The 25,269-nt window shown below is 43.7% G+C and overlaps 1 protein-coding gene across 1 annotated transcript in view; it reads right to left on the bottom strand.

The window, feature by feature from the left end:
• The window catches only part of LOC121288982 (adenylate cyclase type 8-like), a 217,233-nt gene that overhangs the window by 129,787 nt on the left and 62,177 nt on the right, over positions 1 to 25,269 (bottom strand). Inside the window, exon 4 of the mRNA XM_041207846.1 lies at positions 24,318 to 24,429. Within this exon, the coding sequence (XP_041063780.1) occupies positions 24,318 to 24,429 (112 nt within the window). The remainder of the gene's footprint in view (positions 1 to 24,317; positions 24,430 to 25,269) is intronic.

A 25,269-nucleotide genomic window follows, 5' to 3' on the forward strand; every position in this document is an offset into this window, starting at 1 on the left:
CCTTTAAACTTGGAGCCTTTCTCTGCTCATCCTCTTAACTTCACTTACCAAGACCTTTTCCCAATTCCTGTTTGTTCCCTTTGACCAGGAGGTCTTCTTGAGGACTTCCTTCTGTTCTTTGGGGAAACCTACTTCCTCTGCAGTTCCCTCTGCTGTGTCCAGCCTCTTCTGGCACTTGCTTCCAACTGAACTCAAACTGCTTTTAGTTTCTGTGTGTGTGTGTGTATGTGTGTGTGTGCGTATGTTTGTGTGTGTGTGGGGCCTTCCTCTCCGGATCCCTGTTGCAAGGCAACAGCACAGTTTTTCCTATTTTGTTTTAAATTCCCTAAACCACTTCCCCCGCACCCACCCGCCCACCGATAGCAAATCTCTCCACTTCAAGGGTCATAAATCTCACTAAAAATCCAGGCTTCTTTTAAAGTGAAACTAAAACTCAGATTTCATCCCACATCCACAAACATTCACTCCCTCCATCAATGATGCACAGTAGCAGCAGTGTGTGTACCATCTACAAGATGCACTGCAGGAATTCACCAAGGCTCCTCAGAGAGCACCTTCCAAACCCATGACCACTACTGTCTAGAAGAACAAGGGCAGCAGACACATGGGAACACCACCACTTGGAAATTCCCGTCACTCGCCATTCCTGACTTGGAAATATATCGCCATTCCTTCACTGTCGCTGGGTCAAAATCCTGGAATTCCCTTCTTATCAGCACTGTAGGTGTATCTACACCACATGCACTGCAGTAGTTCAAGGCAGCTCACCATAACCTTCTCAAGGGAAACTAGGGATGGGCAATAAATTCTAGCCTAGCCAGCGAAGCCCACATCCCATGAATGAATAAAAAAAACCCTATAAAATACAGAAATACAAATTAACTTAAAGATATACCTTATTTCTAACACCTCCAAATAAGTATAAAACTTACTCAAAACTATCTCTATTTCCTAAAAGTATAAATGGGAAAAGGGTGGTAAATGGAGGCATGGAGCCGAATAGAGGCCAAAAAGGGGATTCACACGTGGAGGCAGAGGGCATAGCTGATATACTAATTAAGTATTTAGCATTTGTCTTTCCCAAGGAAGAAGATGCTGCCAAAGTCATAATGAAAAGGGAGATATTTAAGACACTTAATGGGCTAAATGATAAAGAGGAGATACTGGATAGGTTGGTACTGGATGGGCTAAAAATAATAAAGAGGAGGCAGTGGACAGGCTGACTATACTTGAAGTTGATAAGTCCCCAGGACCAGATGAAATGCATCCCAGGATACTGAGGGAAGAAAGGGTGGAAACTGCAGAGACACTGGCCATAATCTTCCAACCCTCCTTTGAGAGAGGAGCGGTGCCAGAGTATTGGAGAATTACAAATATTACATCATTGTTGAAAAAAAAGAGTATAATGATAAACCCTGCAACTTCTGGCCAGTCAGTTTAACATCAGTGATGGAAATGCTTTTAGAGATGATAATTTGGAACAAAAGTAACAGTCATTTGGACAAAGATGGATTGATTAGGGAAAGCCAGCAAACATTTGATAAGATAAAATTTTATTTCATTAACATGATTGAGTTTTCTGATAAGCGAATAAATGAAAATGGTGAATGGTTGGATTTGAACTGTGTCAGATATGTAGTGGTGATCCCCTAGGGTCAGTACCAGGACCACTGTTGTTTTTGACGTATATTGATACTTATGCTTGGGTATACAGGGCACAATTTAAAAACTTGCAGATGACACAAAATTTGTAGTATTGTGAACTGTGAAGTGGATAGTGATAGACTTCAACAGGACATAAGACAAGTTGATGGAATGGCAGACATGTTTACAATTGCAATTTAATGCAGAGAAATTGAAGTGATAATTTTTCTGGAAGACTGGGGAGAGGCATTATAATCTAAAGGATGCAATTCTAAAAGGCATGCAGGAACAGAGGGACCTAGGGATTTCTGTACCCTTGCAATATGGGTTGCTGACTTTATAAATCATGGTATACTGTACAAAAGAAAGGAACTTACCATGACTTTCTGTCTCAACTGGAGTATTGTGTCCAATTCTGGCACCAGAATTTAGGAAGGATGCAATGGCATTGGAATGGATGCAAGAGAAGATTTACGAGAATGGTTCCAGAGATGAGGGACTATAAGTAGACACAAGGATAAATTGTCCTCCTTACAAAAGAGGAGATTGAGAGTAGTTAGAGGTTTTCAATATTTTGAGGGATCTGGACAGAGTAGATAGACAGAAATTGTTTCCTTTGGCAGAAGGGATGAGAACCATTTAAGGTGATTGGCATAGGAGAAAACATTTTTCTACACATCGAGTGTTTAGGATCTGAAATGTACTGCCTGAGAGGACGATGGAGAGAGCTTCAACTATGACTTTCAACAGGGAATTGGATAAGCAGCTGAGATAAAATCTGTGCAGATTATGGGGAAAAGGCAGAGGTGGGATGAGTTTAATTGCTCTTGCAGAGAGCCGACACAGACTTGACAGGGTGAATGGCCTCCTTTTTTGCTGTAAAAATATTCTATGATTCTATAATAGATTACAGGCACTGTAGTCTTTTTCCACTGACTGATGTTAGGTTAGCTGGTGTGTAGGTCCATTTTCTCTCTCTGTCCTTTCTTCAGTAGTGGTGTCATGCCTGCTGACATCCAATCTGCTGAGACCATTCTAGAATCTAAGGAATTTTGGAAAATCATAATTGGTGCACCTCCCATCTCTGCAATTACTTCCCCTGGATGTAGGCCATCAGGTCCTGGGGATTTATTGGCTTTTAATCCCTTCAGTATCACAAATCCTTTTTCACTGTTGATTTAATTACCTATATTCTTCATTCTTATTAGCCCCTTGGTTACCCTCTAATTCTGCTGTGTAATTTGCATCTTTACTGTAAAGGCAGATGCAAAATATTTGTTCAACATCTCTGCCAAACTTTATTCCTCATTGTTAACGTCTTGTTAATTATATTCTTAAGGCTTGTTAATCTCAATTGCATTGTTAAGGTTAAGAGAAACAGGTGATGGTACTAATTGCCTTTGAGCACAAACAAATAGGGGACAGCTTGGACACTGGGTGGGGTGGAATGGGAGATTTGTGAGACTGAACAAGTCAGTAAACTTGGAAAAACTCAGCAGGTCTGGCAGCATCGGCAGAGAAGAAAAGAGTTGACGTTTCGAGTCCTCGTTTGAGGACTCGAAACGTCAACTCTTTTCTTCTCTGCCGATGCTGCCAGTCCTGCTGAGTTTTTCCAGGTAATTCTGTTTTTGTTTTGGATTTCCAGCATCCGCAGTTTTTTTGTTTTTAAGTCAATAAACTTGCTTGATAAAGAAAATCTCTGGCTTGGTTTTGGCCTCACCAACTGGTTTGCATCTGATTAACATTGGTAGCGGAGGATGGTTGACTGAAAGGTGAAGATTGGAAACTGGGACTCCTTTTCGGATAGAAGGCTGTAATTAGAGCTCCTTTAGAGAAGAATGGCTGAAGCTGAATGTAAAGTATCAGTATATGATTTTCCACTGTTGTTCTGTGAAGCTGAATTGTATGACCAACGGAAGAATGAGGTGGATATATGGACACGGCTTACGTCCTCACCAAAAGAAACACCAGATATGGCCTTGGCAATTTCACTTCCCACCAGAAGCAGGATCAGGTGCAAAGGATTTCCATAGCTAGCAGCTCATCATTTGGATGCTGAGGAATATTTGGACAATCTCTTAAAATTTAAGATTTATAAGAAAGGTGATCTGCTAAAAGCATATGAGACATGGTCAGACTTTGATAAATTTAGACAGATGGATGGTTATTCCATAAAAGTTATGGAAGTTAATAGATTCTATACAAGATTGCAGAGATTTGATTTGGAAATTCCTAATTCAGTGCTTGCTTTCAAATTGTTGGACTGTGCTCTAATATGGAACATGGGTGGGTTCCTGATCTTAACGAGTTCGATTCTCAGAAAGAGATCATTCTTGGAACAGATTTCTGAAGCTTTATATAAAACTCTGGGGAAACATTCATTTCCAGCCCCTTTCATAACACAAATGAGACCTCCAGTGGTAAAAGGTAGAGGATTCAATGCTAGCAGCATTTCAAGACCATTCAGATATGGGGCACAAGTGTCAATATGAAAGAAAAACCACAAACAAAAGGAATGAGGATGGAGAACCTTTCGGTATCTCTAACAGACAACTGGACTTGGATAATGATGGCAGGAGAATGAACCCCAGGAATATCTCAAGAATGGTCAACAGATGTTTCAGATGTAACCCAAGATATCATTACGCAATGAACTGTCTGAAGCAGAATAATGGGGTTTTTGGAATGGCACATGGCACTGAAGGTTCAGAAGGGGAAGATGACGATACTGATCAATCAGAGGGAATTGTCCTGGTCATAAGAAGCTTTAGTCTGGTAATGGGTGTGCTGTTTGCAGACTCATTCAGTTGTTCTGGGTTAGACAGTTGGTACACATCCACAGTATGTGGAGTGGGTTGGTTAAAGCGTTATCTGGATTCTCTAAATAGAAAGACTGAAGTAAGGTGAATGAATATGAAAGTTCTACTTCAGGTTCAGGGATGACAACATATTAAAGTCACTAAAGAGCAGTGATTCCATGTGAAAATAGCCAGAGTAAATCACTTTATTAGCACAAATGCAGTTTCCTTACTGTTGAGTTAGTCATCTATGAAAAAGGCTCAAATAAAATTAGATATGGAGCAAGGCAATTGTTTGGGAGAAATCTGTAGATATATAGTTCACACAATTGGGATATTATTGTACCCCTTTAACAAGACTCACCCACAAGAGGAAACATCCTTTCAAAATCCACCTTGTCAAGGCCGTTCAGGACCTTGTAAACTTCAATCAAATCACCCCTCACTCTTCTAAACTCCAGTGGAGACATGCCTAGTCTGTCCAACCTTTCCTCAACAAAAAACACTCATTCCAGGTATCAATCTAGTAAACCTCCTCTGAACCGCCTCCAAAGCATTTACATCCTTCCTTAAATAAGGAGACCAAAACTGCACACAGTATTCGAGGCACGGTCTCACCAATGCCCTGTATAACTGAAGCATAACATCCTTACTTTTATGTTCAATGCCTCTCATAATAAAGGATAGCATTCCATTAGCCTTCTTAGCTTTTTATGACTCACGTACTAGAACACCTAGATCCCTCTGCACTTCAGAATTATGTAGCCATTCTCCATTTAAGTAATACTCTGCTTTTTTGTTCTTCCTGCCAAAGTGAACAGCTTCACGTTTTCCAATATTAAACTCCATTTTCCAGATCTTTTCCCACCCACCCATATCTATATCCATCTGCAACCTCTTCATGTCCTCTTCACAACAAACTTTCCTACCTATTTTTGTGTCATCTGCAAATTTAGCTACCATATCTTCACTCCCCTTATCTAAGACATTGATGTAAATTGTAAAATGTTGAGGCCCCAGTACAAGCCCCTGAGAGACATCACTCGTCACAACCTGCCAATCTGAAAGACCCTTTATGCATACTCTGCTTTCTGCCAGCCAACCAATTTTCTGCCCATGCTAATATGTTACTACCTATACCATGCGATTTTATTTTCCATTATAATCTTTGATGTAGCACTTTATCAAATGCCTTCTGGAAATCCAAGTTCAGTACATCTACAGGCTCCCCTTTATCCACCGCGCATGTTATTCCTTCAAAAAACTCAATAAATTGGTTAAACATGATAAGGTCAGAAGTGGGAAAGTTTGCTGATGATTGCACAATGTTCAACACCATTCGCGACTCCTCAGATACTGAAGCAGCCCATGTCCAAATGCAGCAAGACCTGGACAATATCCAGGCTTGGGGCTGACAAGTAGCAAGTAACATTTCTGCCACATGAGTGTCAGACAACAACCATCTTCAACAAGAGAATCTAACCATCGATCCTTGCCATTCAATGGCATTACCATCACTGAATTCCCCACTATCAACATCCTGGGGGTTACCATTGATGAGAAACTGAACTGGACTATCCATATAAATACTGTGGCTACAAGAGCAGGTCAGAGGCTAGGAATCCTGTGACGAGTAACTCGCATGACTCCCCAAAGCCTGTCCATCATCTACAAGGCATAAGTCAGGAATGTGATGGAATATCTCCATTGGCCTGGATGAGTGCAGCTCCCACAACACAAGGAGCTTGACACCATCCAGGACAAAGCAGCCCACTTGATTGGCACCCCATCCACAAACATTCACTCCCTCCACCACCAATGCAAGTGGCAGCAGTGTGTACCATTTACAAGATGCACTGCAGAAATTCACCAAGGCTCCATAGACAGCACCTTCCAAACCCATGACTGCTACTATCTAAAAGAACGGGCAGTAGACACATGGGAACATCATCACCTGGAAGTTCCCCTCTGAGTGACTCACCATCCTGACTTGGAAATATGTCACTCTTCCTTCACTGTTGCTGGGTCAAAATCCAGGAACTCCCTCTCTAACAGCACTGTGGATGTACCTACACTACATGGACTGCAGCGGCTCAAGAAGGCAGCTCACCACCACCTTCTCAAGGGCAATTAGGGATGGGCAATAAATGCTGGCCCAGCCAGCGAAGCCCACATCCCCTGAATGAATTTTTAAAAAGCTAAAGACAGACCCGTCAATGTTCTGTTGGCATCACAAGGAGAAACTAGCAGGCATCTTTATAATGCATGCTGATGATTTTCTGTGGGGAGGTTCGCAGAATTTGAGCAATGGTTGGTTGATAAAATAAAGAATGAGTTTAAGATTGGAAGTCTGGATTCAGCGGCATTTTGATAAATTGGATTAGACATTGAGCAGAATAAGTCAGGAGTGAACTTGAATCAACAATCTCACTTAGAAAATGTCAGTCGTATCCTAATAAATCAGGCCAGTTTCTCACAAAAAGAGGATCCTGCATCCAGCGAAGGAACAGACCAATTAAGTAGTTTGAAACAAAAACAGAATTACCTGGAAAAACTCAGCAGGTCTGGCAGCATCGGCGGAGAAGAAAAGAGTTGACGTTTCGAGTCCTCATGACCCTTCGACAGAACTGTCGAAGGGTCATGAGGACTCGAAACGTCAACTCTTTTCTTCTCCGCCGATGCTGCCAGACCTGCTGAGTTTTTCCAGGTAATTCTGTTTTTGTTTTGGATTTCCAGCATCCGCAGTTTTTTTGTTTTTAATTAAGTAGTTTGATTGGACAGTTGAACTGGTCGTGGACCTGATGTCAGTTATGATGTTTTGGAACTGAGTACTATGATGAAACATGTTACAGTTGAGGAGATTCTGAGAGCAAATAAAACATGAAAGAAATTAAATTCATGGAAATGTACATTCAAGCTTCTAGCCTCGGGTGATCCAGAAGATATGAGGTTAGTCATTTATAATGATGCTTCACATGTCAATCTTCCAGAACGATATTCTAGCACAGCAGGTGGGAAAGAATAAATGTTGTTCTTTGGCCTGGGAAATGAAGAAAATAAAAAGGATAGTTAAAAACATCTTAGCTGCTGAGGAAGGGGCCTGTGATGAGACAGGTGACCATGCTGGAGTCAGATGTAGACTGAGTGAATAGCGAATTAGGTTCATGTGGGAATTCAGTGCACAGGGGAAGAGGTATAATATACATAGGAATTATTCTAAGTTAATTAAGTTAACTAAATAACATAAGTAACAATGGCAGGACAGGTGTTATGTTGCAGCTGCGGAATGTTGGGTTTTGGACGGCTAGGTGATCCAGGATGTCTGCAGAAGTGTAAGAAGTCATATGAATTTTGGATCAGGGTTATTGATCTGGACGACAAACTGCAGACACTGTCTGACAATGTTAGAAGTGCTGGTCCTTTTAAGAGTAAACCAGGACAAGCTTCAGAATGAATTGAGAGGGTGATGCTCATTGAAGCCTGTACTTAACAGCTAGGCTTTTCCCCAGCAGCAGGGTTTGCTTCTGGACTGGGAGAGGATCCAGAGGGAAAGAGTGGAAACTGGTATTTGTACTGAAATGTAGTTTAACAATAAAACAGTTGTGATTCACAGAAGATCTCCTGCAGCCTGATTCGGTAAATGGACATCCATCTTTTGCATATAGCGCAACATAAGGGAGGGGGAGAAATACCTGGATGCTTTATTCCAGAAGACAGTCATACCTCTCAGAATAGGGTCATCTGTTTTGGTCAGCAGTGAGGGACAGGAGGATGTGATCGAGAGTGATGCAGGTAATGGGACCAAGCAGACAGTCGTGGAGGAGCCTCAGACTTTGCAGTTGTCAAAACAGATTTGAGGTGCTCACAACCTGTGTGAACGAAATGGAGGTCTGCAAGGTGGATGACACCAGACTGACCATGACACCATGGTATAGGAAACCATTCAAGCCAGGGGAGCAAACAGAAATATACCGGTGGTAGGGGACAGCATAGCGAGGAGGGTTGACACTGTTCTCTGCAGCAAAGAGCGAGAGTTCAGAAAGCTGTGTTGCCTGCCCAGCGCCAGGGTTCAGGACATCTGCTCAGGGCTGGAGAGAAACTTGCAGTGGGAGGGGGAGGGTCCAGTTGTTGTGGTCCATGTAGGTACCAACAGTAGAGGCTGGATAATGAAAGACATTCTGCATTGTCAGTATGAAGAGCTAGGTACCAAATTAAGAAGCAGAACCTCAAAGGTAATAACCTATGGATTATTACCTGAGCCACATGCAAATTGGCACAGGGCAAATAAGATTAGAGGCATGAATGCATGGCTCAAAGACTGGTGTGGGAGAAATGGGTTCTCGTTCTTGGGGCACTGGCAGTATTGGAGAAAGGGAGGGTGTACTATTGGGACGATTTACACCTGAACTGTGCTGGATCGCGTGTTCTTGCAAATCGCATAACTAGGGAAGTAGAGACGATTTTAAACTAACAGGCTTGGGTAGATGTGGTAAATTCAAGGCAGGAAATCATAATAGTAAAAGGGAAGTGAGGATCATAGAATAGCAGAAGAGAGATAAAACCTAAGAATACGCCAATAGTCAAGACTAGATATTGCAAAGATGACAAAACTAAAGGCTCTGTATCTGAATGTGCATCGCATTCATAAAGTAAATTAATTGATAGCACACTGAATTAATGAAGTATGATCTGTTAGCCATTACGGAGATGTGGCTGCAGGATGATGAGGTTTGGGTTCTGTATATTATGGGGTATGTGATATTCAAGAAGGGTAGGAAGACATGTAGAGAAGAGGGGGTAGCACCGTTAATCAAAGAGGGCATTGGTACAATAGTTAAAGATGTTCTTGGTTCAGGAGATCAGGATATAGAATAGGTTTGGCTGGAGATGAGGAATAGTAGGAGAAAGAAGTCACGAGTGAAAATGGTCTACAGCCCACAGTATCATAGTAACTTAGTGCAGAAGGAAGTCATTTGGCCCATCAAGTCTGCACTGGCTCTCTGAAAGAGCATTCCACCTAGCCCCACTCCCCTGCCTTAACCCCCTAAACTTGCACATTCTCTCTTTGCAGTAGTAATCCAATTCCCTTTTGAATGCCTCGATCAAACCTGCATCCACCAGCCTTTCAAGGAATTTGTTCCAGACTCCAATCACCCACGAGTGAAAACATTTTACCTCACTTCACATTTACTCCTTTTGCCAATAACTTTGAAGCTATGCCTTCTGGTTCCTCATGTTCTCTTGAGTGGGGACAGTTTCTCACTGTTTACCCTGTGCATACCCCTCAGGATCTTTAATACCTCAATCAAGACTTTTCTCAGCCTTCTTTTTTCCAAGGAAAACCGTTCCAACATCGCCAATCTATCCTCATAGTTACAGTTCTTCATCCCGGGAATCATTCTTGTGAATCTCTTCTGTACTCTCTCCAATGCCTTCACATCCCTTCTCCAGTATGGTGCCCAGAACTAGACACAGTACTCCAGAAGAGGCCTAATTAGTGTCTTATACAAGTTTAACATAACCTTCTTACTCTTGTACTCAATGCCCCTATTAATAAAGCATAAGATACTATACCTTTTATTAACTGCTCTCTCAACATGCCCTGCCATCTTCAATGATCTATGTACATATACACTGAGGTCCCTCTGTTCCTACACCTCCTTTAGAGGCTCTCCCAGTTGACAACATTTCCAATCTTTGTATCATCTGCAAATTTTGAAATCATGCCCTGCACACCACAGTCTAGGTCATTAAATATGTATCAGAGCAAGGAAGAGCAAGGGTCTGAAAACTGATCCCCCCCCAGGGAACAACACTACAAACCTTCCTTCAATCTGGAAAAACAACCATTTATCACTACTCGCTGTTTCCCATCACTCAGCCAATTTCTTATCCAAGTGTCTACTTTCCCTTTTATTCCATGACCTAGGCCTGAATCTTCTGATCTTCAGCAGGCCACGCTCAACGACACATAAAATGATGCGCAGTGAGGTTGGGTGTGCATTCCAGTGTCATCGCGCGTCATTCTGATCCTCAGTTCGGCGGGTGCACACCAGAGTCGGCTGCACGCCCACCAAACTGTCAAAGGCCTGTGAAGGCCATTAACCACCTCTTTAAAGTGATTGTCAGGGCTGCCTGTCTAAACTCCACGGGCAGGATGAGCTTTCATGAAGGGTTTATAAGTTTAATAAAAACTTTTATTAAAATTCATTGACATGTCCCAGCTCATGTGACACTCTCACATGAGGGGACATGTCTGAATAAATTTTTTAATTCTTTTTTCAAGTTTTCATAATTGAAGTAATCTCCCTGAGGCAACTCCGTGCCTCAAGGAGATTTCTGCACTCTTTCACACACATGCACGAAAGAGCGTAGGCCCTGACTCTCTCTCCGCCCCCACCCACACAGGTAGCACTGAGTGCTTCTGGGTGCATGTCACGCCAGGCGGGCTTTCATTGGCCCGCCCACATAAAGTGGCAGCGTGTAACCGATTGTGGGCGGTGATCAGCTGCGCGCCCACCTGTGCCCACTCCTGCCCAGCCCGCCCAACATGGAGAAAATTCTCCCCCTAGGATTTGCTCAAATCTGTTATGTGGCATTGTAACAAATGCCTTTTGAAAATCCATATACACCACATCACCAGTGTTTCCTTTATCAACCTTCCCTGTTGCTTCTTCAAAGAAACTGTAGCAAGTTAGTTAAACATGATTTTCCCTTAATGAATCCATGCTGGTTTTCCTTAATTATCCTGCGCTTGTCTAAATGACTTTTGATTTTATTCCGTACTATATTTTCCAGAAGTTTCCCTCCCACTGAGGTCAAACTGACTGGTCTGTAGTTGCCAGCTTTATCCTCGCACCCCTTTTTGAACGAGAGTGTGACATTCACAATTCTCCAGTCCTCTGGCACCTCTCTGTGTATATGGAAGACTGGAAGATTATCACTAGTGCATCTGCAATTTCCACTCACATCCCTCAGTGCCCTTGGATGCATCTCATCTGGTCCTGCTACCTTATCTACTTTAAGTAAAGATACCCTTTGTAAGACCTCCTTCATCTCGATTTTAAACTCGTCTAGTGTACTAGTTACTTCCTCTCTCACCTCGGCCTGGGTAGCAAGTTCTTCCTTTGTAAAGACAGATGCAAAGCACTCATTCAACACCTGCACAATTTCTCCAGCCTCCACATGCAAGTCCCTTTTTGTGTCCCTAATTGGCCCTACTCTTTCTTTTACCATTTACATGCTTATAGAAGACCTTGGGATTCCCTTTTATGTTCGCTGCCAGCGTCTTTTCATGCTCTCTCCTTGCTTTTCTTATTATTTTCTTCACTTCCCCTCTGGACCTTCTATTTTCAGCCTGATTCTCCATTGTATTTTCTACGTGACATCTGTAGAATGCGCAACTTTTCCGTTTCATCTTTACCTCCATCTCTCTCACCATCCAGGGTGCCCTGGATTTATTTGTCCAACCTTTCCCCTTCAAGGGAATATACCTTGACGTTACCTGCAACACTTTTTCATTGAGGTTGGCTCATTGTTCAGCCACTGTCTTTTCCGCCAACGTTTGATTCCAACTCAATCGACTCAGATGCATTCTCATCCCATCGAATTTGACTTTCCCCCAATTAATTGGTCTGGATTCATCTCTGTTCTTTCCCATGATTAACCAAAACCTTGTGATACAATGGTCACTGTCCCCTAGAGGCTCTCCCACTGATATTTGATCCACTTGGTCAATTCATGCCCCAGAACCACGTCCAAAGGTGCATGTCCTCTTGTTGGACTGGAAACATATGGCTGTAGAAAATTATCTTGATCACATTCCAGCAACTCTCGTCCTTCTTGTCCTTTTTGAACTATTGATATCCAGCCTATATTTGGATAATTGAAGTCCCCCATTATGGTTACTCTATAAGTCTTGCACCTCTGTGTAATATCTTTGCAAATTTGTTTCTCCATATCCCTTCCACTAATTGGTGGTTTATATACTACACCAATCAATGTTATTCTATATTTCCCATTCCTTGCCTCCAGCAGTAACCACAATGCAGGACAAAGTATACAAGAATAAATATTGTGTGCTTGTGATAAAGGGACAGCAATAATTATGGGTGATTGTAATCTACATATAAACTGGAAAAATCAGATTAGCCAGGATGAGGAGTTCATAGTGTTTTCGAGAGTTTCTTAGAGCAGCACTTTCTGGAGCCAACCAGAGAGCAGGTTATATTAGACTTAGTATTGTGCAGTGTGACAGCATTAATTAATGACCTCAGACTGAAGGCATCCCTAGGTGGCAGCGACCACAATATGAGTGAATTTTACATCTAATTTTAAAGGGAGAAGGGTGGGTCTGAGACTGGTATTTTAAACTTAAATAAGGGCAACTATGTGGGCACGAGGCTGAGCTAGCTGAAGTGAACTGGGATACTAGCCTAGAGAATAGGTCAACAGAGAAGCAGTGGCAGACATTATTTCAGAATATTCAGAATAAATATTCTAAGGGGAGAACCCACCATCCATGGTTAACTAAAGAAGTTAAGGAAAGCATCAAATTTAAGAAAACATCATATAACCGCACAAAGGTAAGTGGCAGATCAGACGATTGATCAGAACACAAAGAATGGCAGAGAATGACTAAAAGGTTAATCAGAAGTATGACAGGAAGCTAGCTAGAAATGTAAAAACGGATAGCAAGAGTTTCTACAGGTATTTAAAAAGGATAAGAGTAAGCAAAGTGAGCGCTGGTCTCTAGAGAGTGACAGTGTGGAGTTAATAGTAAGGAAATGGTGGATGAAATGAACAAATATTTTGCTCATGTCTTCACTATAAGGGGTATAAAGAATGTTCCAGTAATCAGGGGGTGGAAGGAAGGGTGAAACTTGGTGAAATTACAATCACTGGGGAAGTGGCACTGAGCAAACTCATGGAGCTGCGGGCTGACAAGTCTTCAGGTCCTGATGGACATAAAAAAGGTGGCTATTGAGGTGTTAGTTTTCCAAAATTCACTAGATTCTGAAAAGGTTCCATCACACTGGAAAGTAGCAAATATAACCCCTCAATTCAAGAAGGGAGGAAGGCAGAAAACAGGAAACTATAGCCTAGTTAGATTGACGGCTGTCATGGGGAAGGTGTTAGAATTGATCATTCAGGAGGTTATAGCTGGGCACTTAGAGAAATTCCAGGTAGAGTCAGCATGGTTTTGTGAAAGGGAAATCATGGCTAAACCAATTTATTGGAGTTCTTGGAAGGACTAACATGCGCTGTGGATAGAGGGGAGCCTATAGACATGATATACTTTGATTTCCAGAAGGCATTTGATAAGGCACCACATTAAAGGTCATATGGAAAATAACAGCTCATGATGTAGAGGGGTAACATATTAGCATGGATAGAAGATTGCCTGGCTGGCAGAAAACATAGAGTAGGCATAAATGGGTCTTTGTCCGATTGACAGGATGTGATGAGTGGAGTTCCATAGGGGCCTATGCTGGGACCTCCTTTTACAATTTATATCGATGACTTAGATGGAGGGGGTGAAGGCATGGTAGCTAAATTTGCAGATGACATAAAGATAGGTAGGAAAGTATGTTTTGAAGAGGACATAAGGAGGTTGCAGATGGATATAGATAGCTTGTGAATGTGGGCAAAAATCTGGCAGATGGAGTATAATGTAGGAAAATGTGAAACAAAAACAGAATTACCTGGAAAAACTCAGCAGGTCTGGCAGCATCGGCGGAGAAGAAAAGAGTTGACGTTTCGAGTCCTCATGACCCTGTCGAAGGGTCATGAGGACTCGAAACGTCAACTCTTTTCTTCTCCGCCGATGCTGCCAGACCTGCTGAGTTTTTCCAGGTAATTCTGTTTTTGTTTTGGATTTCCAGCATCCGCAGTTTTTTTGTTTTTATTTAGGAAAATGTGAAGTTCATTTGGCAAGAAGAACAAAAGAGCAGAATATTACTTAATCAGAGAGCGGCTGCAGAATTCTGAGGTGCAGAGGGATCTAGGCGTTCTAGTGCATGAGTCACAAAAAGTTAGTTTGCAGGTACAGCACACAATAAAGGAGGTTAATGGAATGCTATTCTTTATTCTGAGAGGAATTGAACATGAAAGTAAGGATGTTATGTTTCAGTTATACAGGGCACTGGTGAGGCCACATCTCAAATACTGTGCACAGTTTTGGTCGCCTTTTTTAGGGAAGGATGTAAATGTGTTGGAGACGGTTCAGAGCAGGTTTACTAGATTGTAACCTGGAATGAACGGGTTGTCTTATGAGGAAAGGTTAGATAGACTGGGCTTGTTTCCACTGGAGTGAGTTAGAAGAGTGAGGGGTGATTTGATTGAAGTATATGAGATCCTGAACAGTCTTGACAAGCTGGATGTGGAAAGGATGTTTCCTCTTGTGGGTGAGTCCAGAACTAGGGGGCACTGTTTTAAAATTAGGGATCGCCCTTTTAGGACAGAGATGAGGAGAATATTTTTCTGAGGGCTGTGCAACTTTGGAACTCTCTGCCTCAAAGGCGGTGGAGTTGGGGTCATTGAATATTTTTGAGGCAGAGATAGATTAATCCCCTTGCCTAACAAGAATCTAAGATTATCGGGGGTAGATGGGTATGTGTAACTTGAAACACAAACAGATCAGCCATGATGTTATTGAATGACAGACCAGGTGAACGGGAATGAATGGCCTACGTCTGCTCTATTGCATATGTTTGTATGTTCAAAACACTGGCCTCAGTAGAAGCAATAGAGATGGGGGTGTACGTATCTAAAATTATGAAGGGAATCTTATACAAGGGGCAATCTGAGAAATGTCTGCCTATGGAATGCTATGTGGATAACCGCTCTCTTTGGAACAATGTTCATTCAACAAAGGATGTCACTGCAAAAAGGCTGAAGATCGACCTTGCTAGAAGAAAGAAAGTCTTGGAAAGAAGAGAGATTTTAAAATAAAATGGGTGGATGCAAGTTACCAATTGTCAGAGTATTTTGTGAAGAGAGGTACTTGCTCCAAGAAATTATTAGATGTACTGGAAGAGGGGACACCTTGTGTTATATTGAGAATATGGAAAACCGATATTTTCTTGGATTGCTTCGTAATTATTCATACATGTTAAAAATAGTTTTGTTTAAAGAAGGGGAAATATAGGATCTGTAAATGGTTGTATTACAATGTTAAACATAGAAGATGAAAAAATGTCATTTTGTTTCTTTTAGATTAGATTTTTAAAATTGTTCTTGTGTTTTCAAAAGTTTTAATTTAAAGAAAAGAGGAGAATCTACTAATGTATTGTCAATTACATTGTTAAGGTTGAAAGAAACAGGTGATAGGTGTTAATTGTCTTTGAGCACATATAAATAGTTAATAGCTGGGTCACTGGGTTGTGTGGCAGGAGAGCTGTGAAACTGAACAAGTCAATAAACTTTCTCAAAAAGACCTCTGTCTCTTGGTCATAGAGGGCTACAGCACAGAAAAAGGCACTTCGGCCCATCGAGTCTGCACTGGTCAAACAAATACCTAACTATTCTAATCCCATTTTCCAGCACTAGGCCCATAGCCTTGTATGCCAAAGGCATCGCAAGTGCACATCCAAATACTTCTTAAATGTTATGAGAGTTTCTGCCTCTACCACCCTTTCACAGAATCACACAGTGCAGAAGAGGCCCTTCAGCCCATCGAGTCTGCACCAACATGTGAGAAACACCTGACCTACCTACCTAATCCCTTTTACCAGCACTTGGCCCATAGCCTTGAATGTTATGAGGTGCCAAGTGCTCATCCAGGTACTTTTTAAAGGATGTGAGGCAACCCACCTCCGCCACCCTCCCAGGCAGTGCATTCCAGACTGTCACCACCCTCTGGGTAAAAAGGTTTTTCCTCACATCCCCCCTAAACCTCCTGCCCCTCACCTTGAACTTGTGTCCCCTCGTGACTGACCCTTCAACTAAGGGGAACAGCTGCTCCTTATCCACCCTGTCCATGCCCCTCATAATCTTGTACACCTCGATCAGGTCGCCCCTCAGTCTTCTCTGCTCCAACAAAAACAACCCAAGTCTTTCTAACCTCTCTTCATAACTTAAATGTTTCATCCCAGGCAACATCCTGGTGAATCTCCTCTGCACCCCCTCCAGTGCAATCACATCCTTCCTATAATGTGGCGACCAGAACTGCACACAGTACTCCAGCTGTGGCCTCACTTTCAGGCAGTGAGTTCCAGATTCCCAACACACTTTGGGTGAAAACATTCTTCCTCGCACCCCCTCTAAACCTCCTGCCCCTTACCTTAAATCTATGCCCCCTGGTTATTGATCCATCCAATAAGGGGAAAAGTTCCTTCCTGTCTACCCTATCTATGCCCCTCATAATTTTATACACTTGGTTTTGGCTTCACCAATCAGCTTGGATCCTTTTCACACCCATGATAATGGCTCCTGCCTCTGTATCTATGGGATCAATGTTTATTTTAACTATTATCTGTCCAATGGTATAGCTACTGCTAACGATCCTATAAACTACTCCCACCAGAGTTTCTGACCCTTGTTATTCCAATCTCCACACAGACTTATTCTACTTCTTGATCTTTTGAGCCAAGGTCCTTCTTCATTAACATCCTTATATCATCCTTTATTATCAGGACTAGCCCTCCTCCTTTTCCATCCTGTCTGTCTTTTTGAAATGTTTAGTTCCCAATCAAGGTCATCTTGAAACTTTGGCTGGGATTTTCCATGCCTGCTGGAAATGTTCGGTGGTATGAGCAGAAAATACGGCACAATCAGGATCACGATAGCATGAAACCAGTTCATGATTGTTCGTTCAGCTCATCGTTGGAAAGCCACGTTCTCCAGCATCAGGTGTCGGGAAACTCATGGTAATACATCAGCATATCATTATTAGGCCTGCGCACTGGAATTGTCCTCCCCCACCACCCCCAGCCGCTGGGTCGTCCGCCCATGTCAATGGGAAAACACGTCAGTGTAGAACACGTCTTGACAACTGTGACGTGCAGAAGTCAGGACTTGCTCACATCGCAGACATCAGAGGAGTAGAAGATGCTGGAACCCGACAGCAACAGCATATTGGAGGAACGCCCATGGCTTGCCGGATGGATTCTCACGGACATGGCTCTGCTGCGAAGCAGCTCACAGAAGGAGGCGAGGTGAGGGGAGGAGGTTCCAAGTGGGGTGGTGAGGGATAGAAGGGGTGCGGAGGGGGGGGGAGGGGTGCAGAGGAGGGGATGTGCAGGTGAACGTGTATAGGAGTGATCAGATAGGTCCATATCTGCCTGTTGCGGAACAAACTGAGGGTGGGCATGGAATGGAGGAAGAGTGAGAATGACTGAGGGCAGAGTGAGGCAGTAGGGAGGGAGGGTGAGGATGAGGGTGAGGGTAGCGATAGAAGGGACAGTGAGGGTTCTTGGCAGGGACCTGGAGACAGACACAGACCCTGGAGGTGGGAAGGAGGAAGTCAAGGAGGTGAATGAGATGGTGCAGGAGGGACGGCTTCAGGTTCCTGGAGATAGGAACCATTTCTGGGGGAGGTGGAACCTGTACAGGTTGGACAGGTTACATCTGAACAGGAACGGGACCAACATCCTCACGGGGAGTTTTGCTAATGCTGTTGGGACAGATTTAACCTAAATTGGCAAGGGGATAGGATCCTGAAAAGTGGTTCCGAGGGGAGAGAAGCTGAGATAGAATTAGAAGTTAAGACGCTAGTGAGTGAGTCTGGAGAGCAGAGGAAACACAGGCTAGATAAGAAAGAAGTGAGTTTAACAAGGCTAAGTGGAATATATGTTAATGCAAGGAGCCTGAGAAATAAGACAGATGAGCTGAGGGCACAGACAGGCATGTGGGAGTATAATATCAAACCTGTGACTGAGACTTAGCTAACAGGGCAGGATTGGCAGCTCAACATTCCTGGTTATAGGGTATTCAGATGAGATAGAGAGGGGGATAGAAAAGGGGGGCATCGCAATATTGATCAAGGAAACATTTGTAGCAGTGAGGAGGGATGATATCTTGGAAGGATCATCAAATGAGGCCATATGGGTAGAAGTAACAAACACAAAAGGGGCAAACACGCTGTTGGGTGTGTGCTATAGGCCGCCAAACAGTCAGGGAGAGATAGGGGATCAAATATGTCATCACATTTCAGAGAAGTGTAAGAATAATGAAACAGTAACAGTTGGGGATTTTAACTATCCAAATATTAACTGGGATAGTTTGTGTGCAAGGTAGGGAGGGAGCAAAATTCTTAAGTTGCATCCAGGAGAACATTCTTAGCCAGTATGTAGAAAACCCAACAAGGGAGGGGGCAGTTCTGGGCCTAATATTCGGAAATTAGCCCGGGCAGGTGGAAGGCGTATCAGTAGGGGAGCACTTTGGAGATAGTGACCATAACTCAGTTAGATTTAGGATAGTTATGGAAAAGGATAAGGTTGGGCCGGGAATAAAAGCTCTAAACTGGGGAAAGGCTAATTTTACTAAGATGAGATACGAGTAGGCCCAAGTGGACTGGGAGCAGCTACTTGCAGATAAAACTGTGTCAGAGCAGTGGGAGGCATTCAAGGAGGAATAGCGGGGGTACAGGTACATGCTCCCATAAAGACAGAGAGGAGGACCAAGTCCCAAGAACCCTGGATGTCAAGGACATAAAGGTCAAGATTAAGAAAAGAAGAGAAACCAATGGCAGATCCCAAGGGCTCAATACAGCAGAATCCCTAGAGGAGTATAAAAAGTGCAGAGGGGAACTTAGAAAGGGAATTAGGAAAGCTAAGAGAGTGCATGAGAAAGTATTAGTGGGTAGAATAAAGTAAAACCCACAGGAGTTTTCTAAATATATAAAAGGTAAGAGAATAACTAGGGAAAGAGTAGGGCCAAATAGGGAACATAGAGATAATCTGTGTGTGGACCCGGAAGGCATGGGTACAGTCCACAATGAATACTTTATATTGGTCTTCACAATGGAAAAGACTGAAGATGGTATAGGCATCATGGTGGAGGACTGTGAAATATTTTTTAGGCAATTAACAGAGAGAGAGAAGAGGTACTAGCTGGTTTAGTGGCCTTAAAAATGGATAAATCCACAGGCCTGGATGAGATGTATCCCAGGCTGTTGAGAGAGGCAAGAAAAGAAATATCAGGGGCCCTGGCAATCATGTTCAAATCCTCTCTGGCCACAGGCGAGGTGCCAGACAACTGGAGGACTGCTAACGTTGTCCCATTATTAAAAAAGGGAAGGGACAGGCCTGGAAATTACAGACCAGTCAGTCTAACCTCAGTGGGGGAGAAGTTACTGGAAAGAATTCTGAGGGACAGAATATATCTGCCCTTGGAGAGACACAGATTAATCAGGAATAGTCAGCATGGATTTGTTAAGGGAAGGTCGTGTTTGACAAATTTGATTGGATTTTTTGAGGAGGTAACCAGGACTGTTGATGAGGGTAATACATTTGATGTGGTCTACATGGACTTTAGCAAGGCTTTTGATAAGGTCCCTCATGGCAGACTGGTCAAGAAAGTAAAAGCCCATGGGATCCAAGGCAAAGTGGCACATTGGATCCAAAATTGGCTGAGAGGCAGGAAGCAGAGGGTGATGGTAGAGGGATGTTTCTGTGACTGGAAGACTGTTTCTGGTAGGGTTCCACAGGGCTCAGTGCTGGGGCCCTTGCTGTTTGTGGTGTACATAAATGATTTGGACTTAAATGTAGGGGGTATGATCAAGAAGTTCACAGATGACACAAAAATTGATAGGGTGGTAAATAGTGAGGAGGATAGCCGTAAACTGCAGGAGGATATCAATAGACTGGTCAGGTGGGCAGAGCAGTGGCAAATGGAATTCAACCCAGAAAAGCGTAAGGTAGTGCACTTGAGAAGGGCTAACAAGGCAAGGGATTACACTATGAATGTTAGGGCCCTGGAAAGTACTGAAGATCAGATGGACCTTGGTGTGGATATCCACAAACCCCTGAAGGTAGCAGGGCAGGTAGATAAGGTGGTTAAGAAATGGGATTAACATAGTCAGATCTTTGTTGACTGGCGTGGACATGATGGGCCGAATGGCCTCCTTCTGTGCTGTAAACTTCTATGAGTCTATGAATGTGGATGGGGTGGAGTTTTTGGGAAGGAATGCGCATGTTCACCTGGACATCCACGAAGGAAAAGCATTGGGGCTGGTAGGTAACGGAGGGGAGGCGGAATCTGATGCCAGTGGGGGGGGGTCAACTGTGATGGGGGAAAGGAAATGGCTGACTGGGGGAGGGTAAAGGACAGGGAGCGAAAGTAAAACCGAACTAGCACCATGCTGTCCAAATCAAAAGTAAAACGAGAGTCGTGGTGGGAAAGATCACGTGCTTCATGCGAATGTGATCAATGGTTGGGCAGAGATGCTGGTCAGCTCAGATGGACAACTGAAAGCAAACCCCAGCAGGCAGCATTCAAAATGCCCAGGACATTGAGATGAGTGTGAAATGTGAAGGATCCACGTGTGAAAGAGTGCTTGCATGAGATTCTGAAAGGCCCTGCCACACACACACTTTTCCCTCCAGCATCACTCGTGGGCTGGCTGCTCCCTCTGTGGTGAGGGGTCTCCTGGGCTGCTTATTTCCACCTCTTCAATGGAGGAGGAGTCCTTTTGGCTGCAGATGAGGATGTGGATGGAGCTGAGGGACCGGCTGGCTGAAGGTGTTGGTCCCTTGGCAGAGCTCCCTGTGATCCAAAGTAGAGATAATGAGTGCATGGCAGCAGAGTCAAAAGCAGGAGAGAGACACTGTCAGTGCGTTGAGGGAGGGATGATGTGGTGCTGGATCCTCACGTGGGTGTTCGCAACCGACCTCACCATCATCACAGGCACAATCCACATCCTCACCAGTCACGCTCCTCAAAGTGATTGAGGGGCCTAATGTGGGCTACTCCACCTCAGATCTGGGACCTCTCCCTGCTGATGTAAGTAGGCTTCTTCTGCATGGGAACAGATAGAGAGAGTGTGAACAGGATGCATGGCACGGCGTGGAGTGTTTGTGTGGTGAGCAGAGTCATGGATGAGATGAGGATGTGATCTCCAGAGGATATGAGCCTGATGGAGATGTGAGGGGTTGTGTGAGAGTTAGCGGTGTTGTCTCTTGAGGTGTGAGATCCCTGTGGATGTGCGATGGGTTTGTGAGTGTGAGAGTTGAGAGTGATGAGAAGAGAGGCTTACCCTGGTGAACAAATGAGGCCATTCATCCTGTAGCGGCACTGGGTGGCTGTCCTCTTTTGCAGGGCATTGGCGCTGACCACCGCCTCCCAAGCCTGGTTGGTGATGCCGCTGCCCACCCTGGGGCAGAGCGGGGATAGAGGACATCCCAGCGAGCTTCCACGGCATCCAAAGGGCATTCCAGTGATGCATCACTAAACCTGGAAGCTGCAGTCTTACTGCCTTTCGTGGGCATCTTGCCTGCAGTCGTTGTGGCCCGGAAACCCTGAGATGTGTGCGTGCAGCTGGATTTAAATATGGCGCCCGGGGAGATGAAGCGGTGAGGTAATGGTGCGGTGGGTGAATGAGAGCCCGCCCACCATGGAAATGGCGTGTTTCCTGGAAATGCATAAATAACGTGGCAGGATTGGGACGATACAGCGTGATACGCAGCCAGTAGGTACCTGCCCGCTACCGCACTTAGTGTAAATCTGGGATGATTCCGCCCTATGCCTGTATAATAGTGATTAGATCTAAACACTTAGCACTATTTGTGCCACTATTACTGAGGCTAGATTTGATTAATTGAATTTAAGTTCCACCAGCTGCCCTGGTGGGATTTGAACCTGTGTTTCCCAGAGTGTTAGCACAGACTTCCCAATTACTAGTTCAGTGACATTACCATTATGCAACCATCTCCGCATGGATTAGACTTAAAAGGTTGGGGTCACGTTGATTTAAGAGGTTTAATAGTTAGAAAGATTATCGACAGCAGGTGTTCTTAATTATCTAAAAAACTGGAGACATGATGTCTACAATCCTTACAGTAAGGACAGTCCAGAGAGATGGTTTCGTTTAGAAAGTTAGATCTAAATTAGTTTAAAAGCATTCTGCAAACTGTGAAGGGTTGTAATATCAATTCCTTTCTTCAGATCAAGGAAGTAATTTTAAATTAAGCATACTTAGCCTAAAGGTCTAGATGAGGACATCCCAAGAGTATGCCATGCTGCTTGGGTGATGGGCGGAGGTTAGGGAGATTCTCTGGTTTCATTTTATCCGGGTGTTTGCTGAGAATTTTCGTTGCAACTTGGATTTTGGTTGCTGTGGAGTTGACTGAGAGAAGGTACCTAGGCCTGCACTGTAAGCAGAGAAAAAGCTAACTTCAGCATTCGCGGCATGGAATCTAAGTATCGCTTAATCTCAGTGCGGATGATATGAGGGAACAGAAACTGGAGGATTTGCTCTAGCTTCCAGCAGTGGGAAAAATTTCTAGCTACAATGGAAAAATCTGCTCATAGGGTTTTGTGGCAAGGAAAATAATCAGCAGGATTAGCTGGGAAGCATTGAGAAGGCAACCAGAACAAGGGACTGAAATGTCCACAGTCAAGAGGTATTAAACAGGATCTTACCTCAGAGAATGGCTGGAACTGAGGAAAATTAAATAAAATTCCAAAGGACCGTGGCATACTTTTGAGTGCTCTCGACAAAAGTAAATAATTTTAAGATATCTTAACATATAAGAGAATTCTTGGAGAAGTAAGAATTAAACCGAAAGGCATTGCATAAACTGAAGTGTTAACACTGGTAGTTCATCTGTCAAACTGCAGACATTTCACACATTCTGATAAAGGCCTTTCATTTTTTTTTTTACTGCTTTTCTTGCACAGATGTTATTCAATGATGCACAGTTACCTTCAGATTCTCTGTCCTTTCCTCTCTACTCTGCTTGTCTTTACCCAAATCACTAAATGGGTCTGTTGCCTCTAAATTTCCCTTCATCTGAACTCTCCCCAACTCTTTAACTTTGCATTGTAGTTGAGGGGTGGGTGACGGGGGTGGGACGGCAGCTGTGGGAGCCATGAGTTTGCAGTTTTGGGGATGGTAGGGAAGAGTTTGCAGTATGTGTGTGGGGTGGGGGAAAGGCAGCAGGGTGAAGTGCCGATCTGGATGTGGTTAGTCAGGCGGCTGTTGACAAGCAAGAAGGAGGGATCAAGCAGCAAGTGAGGCCCAGAGGGAGATACAGCTCTGAGTAACAGGAGGGAGGGAGGGAGTGAAGGCAGAGAGGAGGCATGGTGAAGTCTTGTCCCAAGTAAGTAGGGAGAGGGTGGATTGATGAATCTAAGGCCAAGGAAGGGTCAAGTGGGGTGATGCAGAAATAATGAGAGATTGAAGAGAGAGTGTTATCTTAACAGTCCAAGTGAGAGCACTAATTTCTTTTCAATTCAGCAATCAGATCCTGGGAATAATGCTGCATACTTTAACATATTGTGCCACTTCTTGCTAGGGCTGTTCAACATTTGCTATGGAACCACAGGTGCTGTACAGGTTGTCCTCTGTTGTTTCCTTTCTCCACCAGCATCTCCACTTAAAGAACCTGGGGCTGTTGGATTCCTTTTTTCCCAGACATCTTCCCAGAGCTCCACAGTCTTGTTTCTTTCTTTAGACCACAAAAGCAATTTGCACTTCTCCTTTAAGGTGCTGCAGGCCCATAAAGAACCTGTCTCAGCATTCAATTTCCTGCCTCCCAATCATCAAGCTGCTTCCAGAGAATGGGTTTAACCACCCTGCTCCCCGAGGAGCCACTGCTCTTGCTCCACCCTCTCCCACTAACACAGGAAAGCATCCCTCCAGGAGGGGTGTTCATAGAGAAGCTATCATGGAATGTCCCCGATTCCAGATGTGGAGAATGGAACTCAACTAACCTCAGCTAGATCGTCGAACTGTGCGAAGAGTTCATTCAGCATGTGGATCAAGTCGTGTGGCGTCAGTATCATCGACAGTTTGGTGAAACCCTTGATATCTGCAAATAGAATGCTGGAGAAGAACATGTTGTTGATTACAATGGTTTTTCATCTTTGAAGGGTAACTTCACCCCCGCTCCCAGCCGCTGGCACTTCCTGTTACCAAAACAACACAGTCCTTGATTCAGTGAAGGGAATATCTCTCTGAAAGTGGGAGTAAAGCTAATTGTTCAGTCATGTGAAAGCAAATTAACTTGATCCAAACGGCATCAGTCAGTGAACAAATGACCCCAAAATGGGCGTTGGAATCAATTCAACACCTACAGGACTCTCCAGTCAAATCTAACAAATACATGGTAATCTCAACACAGACACAGGCCATTCAGCCCACTCAGATCATGTCAGCCTTTACACTCCACAGGAGCAAATACTTCTAATCACATTTACTCCCCTGATTACACGTCCTTGCATCTCCTTTTCCCCCATTCTCCTCTCCAATCTAATCTCGAATGTTGACATTGTTTCTTCCTTAACAGCTAACCCTGAAACTGAAGTCCACAGCCTCATAACCCTTTGTGTGAAGAAGATTTTCCTGTCCTCTTTTTTTTTAAATTCTTATATCTAATATTGTATCTATGGCCTTTTGTTCTAGACTTTCATCTACAAGCAACTTCTGCTTTTATCTTCCCTGTCTCATCATGACAGAAATTTAAACAACATAACCATATCATCCTGTAAAATGTATTGTTCAAATACAAAAGACCCAGACATGTATGGTCCCCATGTCTGCAGCCCCTACATGTCCACCAATATACATCTGGACCCTCCCGACCTAACAATGCCTGTTTGGCACCCCAGCCACCATCTTACTGATGTTCACCCGTCCCCCATCCTACCAATGCTCATCTGTCCC

Source organism: Carcharodon carcharias, chromosome 2 (assembly GCF_017639515.1).
Source record: "Carcharodon carcharias isolate sCarCar2 chromosome 2, sCarCar2.pri, whole genome shotgun sequence".
Lineage (NCBI taxonomy): Eukaryota > Metazoa > Chordata > Chondrichthyes > Lamniformes > Lamnidae > Carcharodon > Carcharodon carcharias.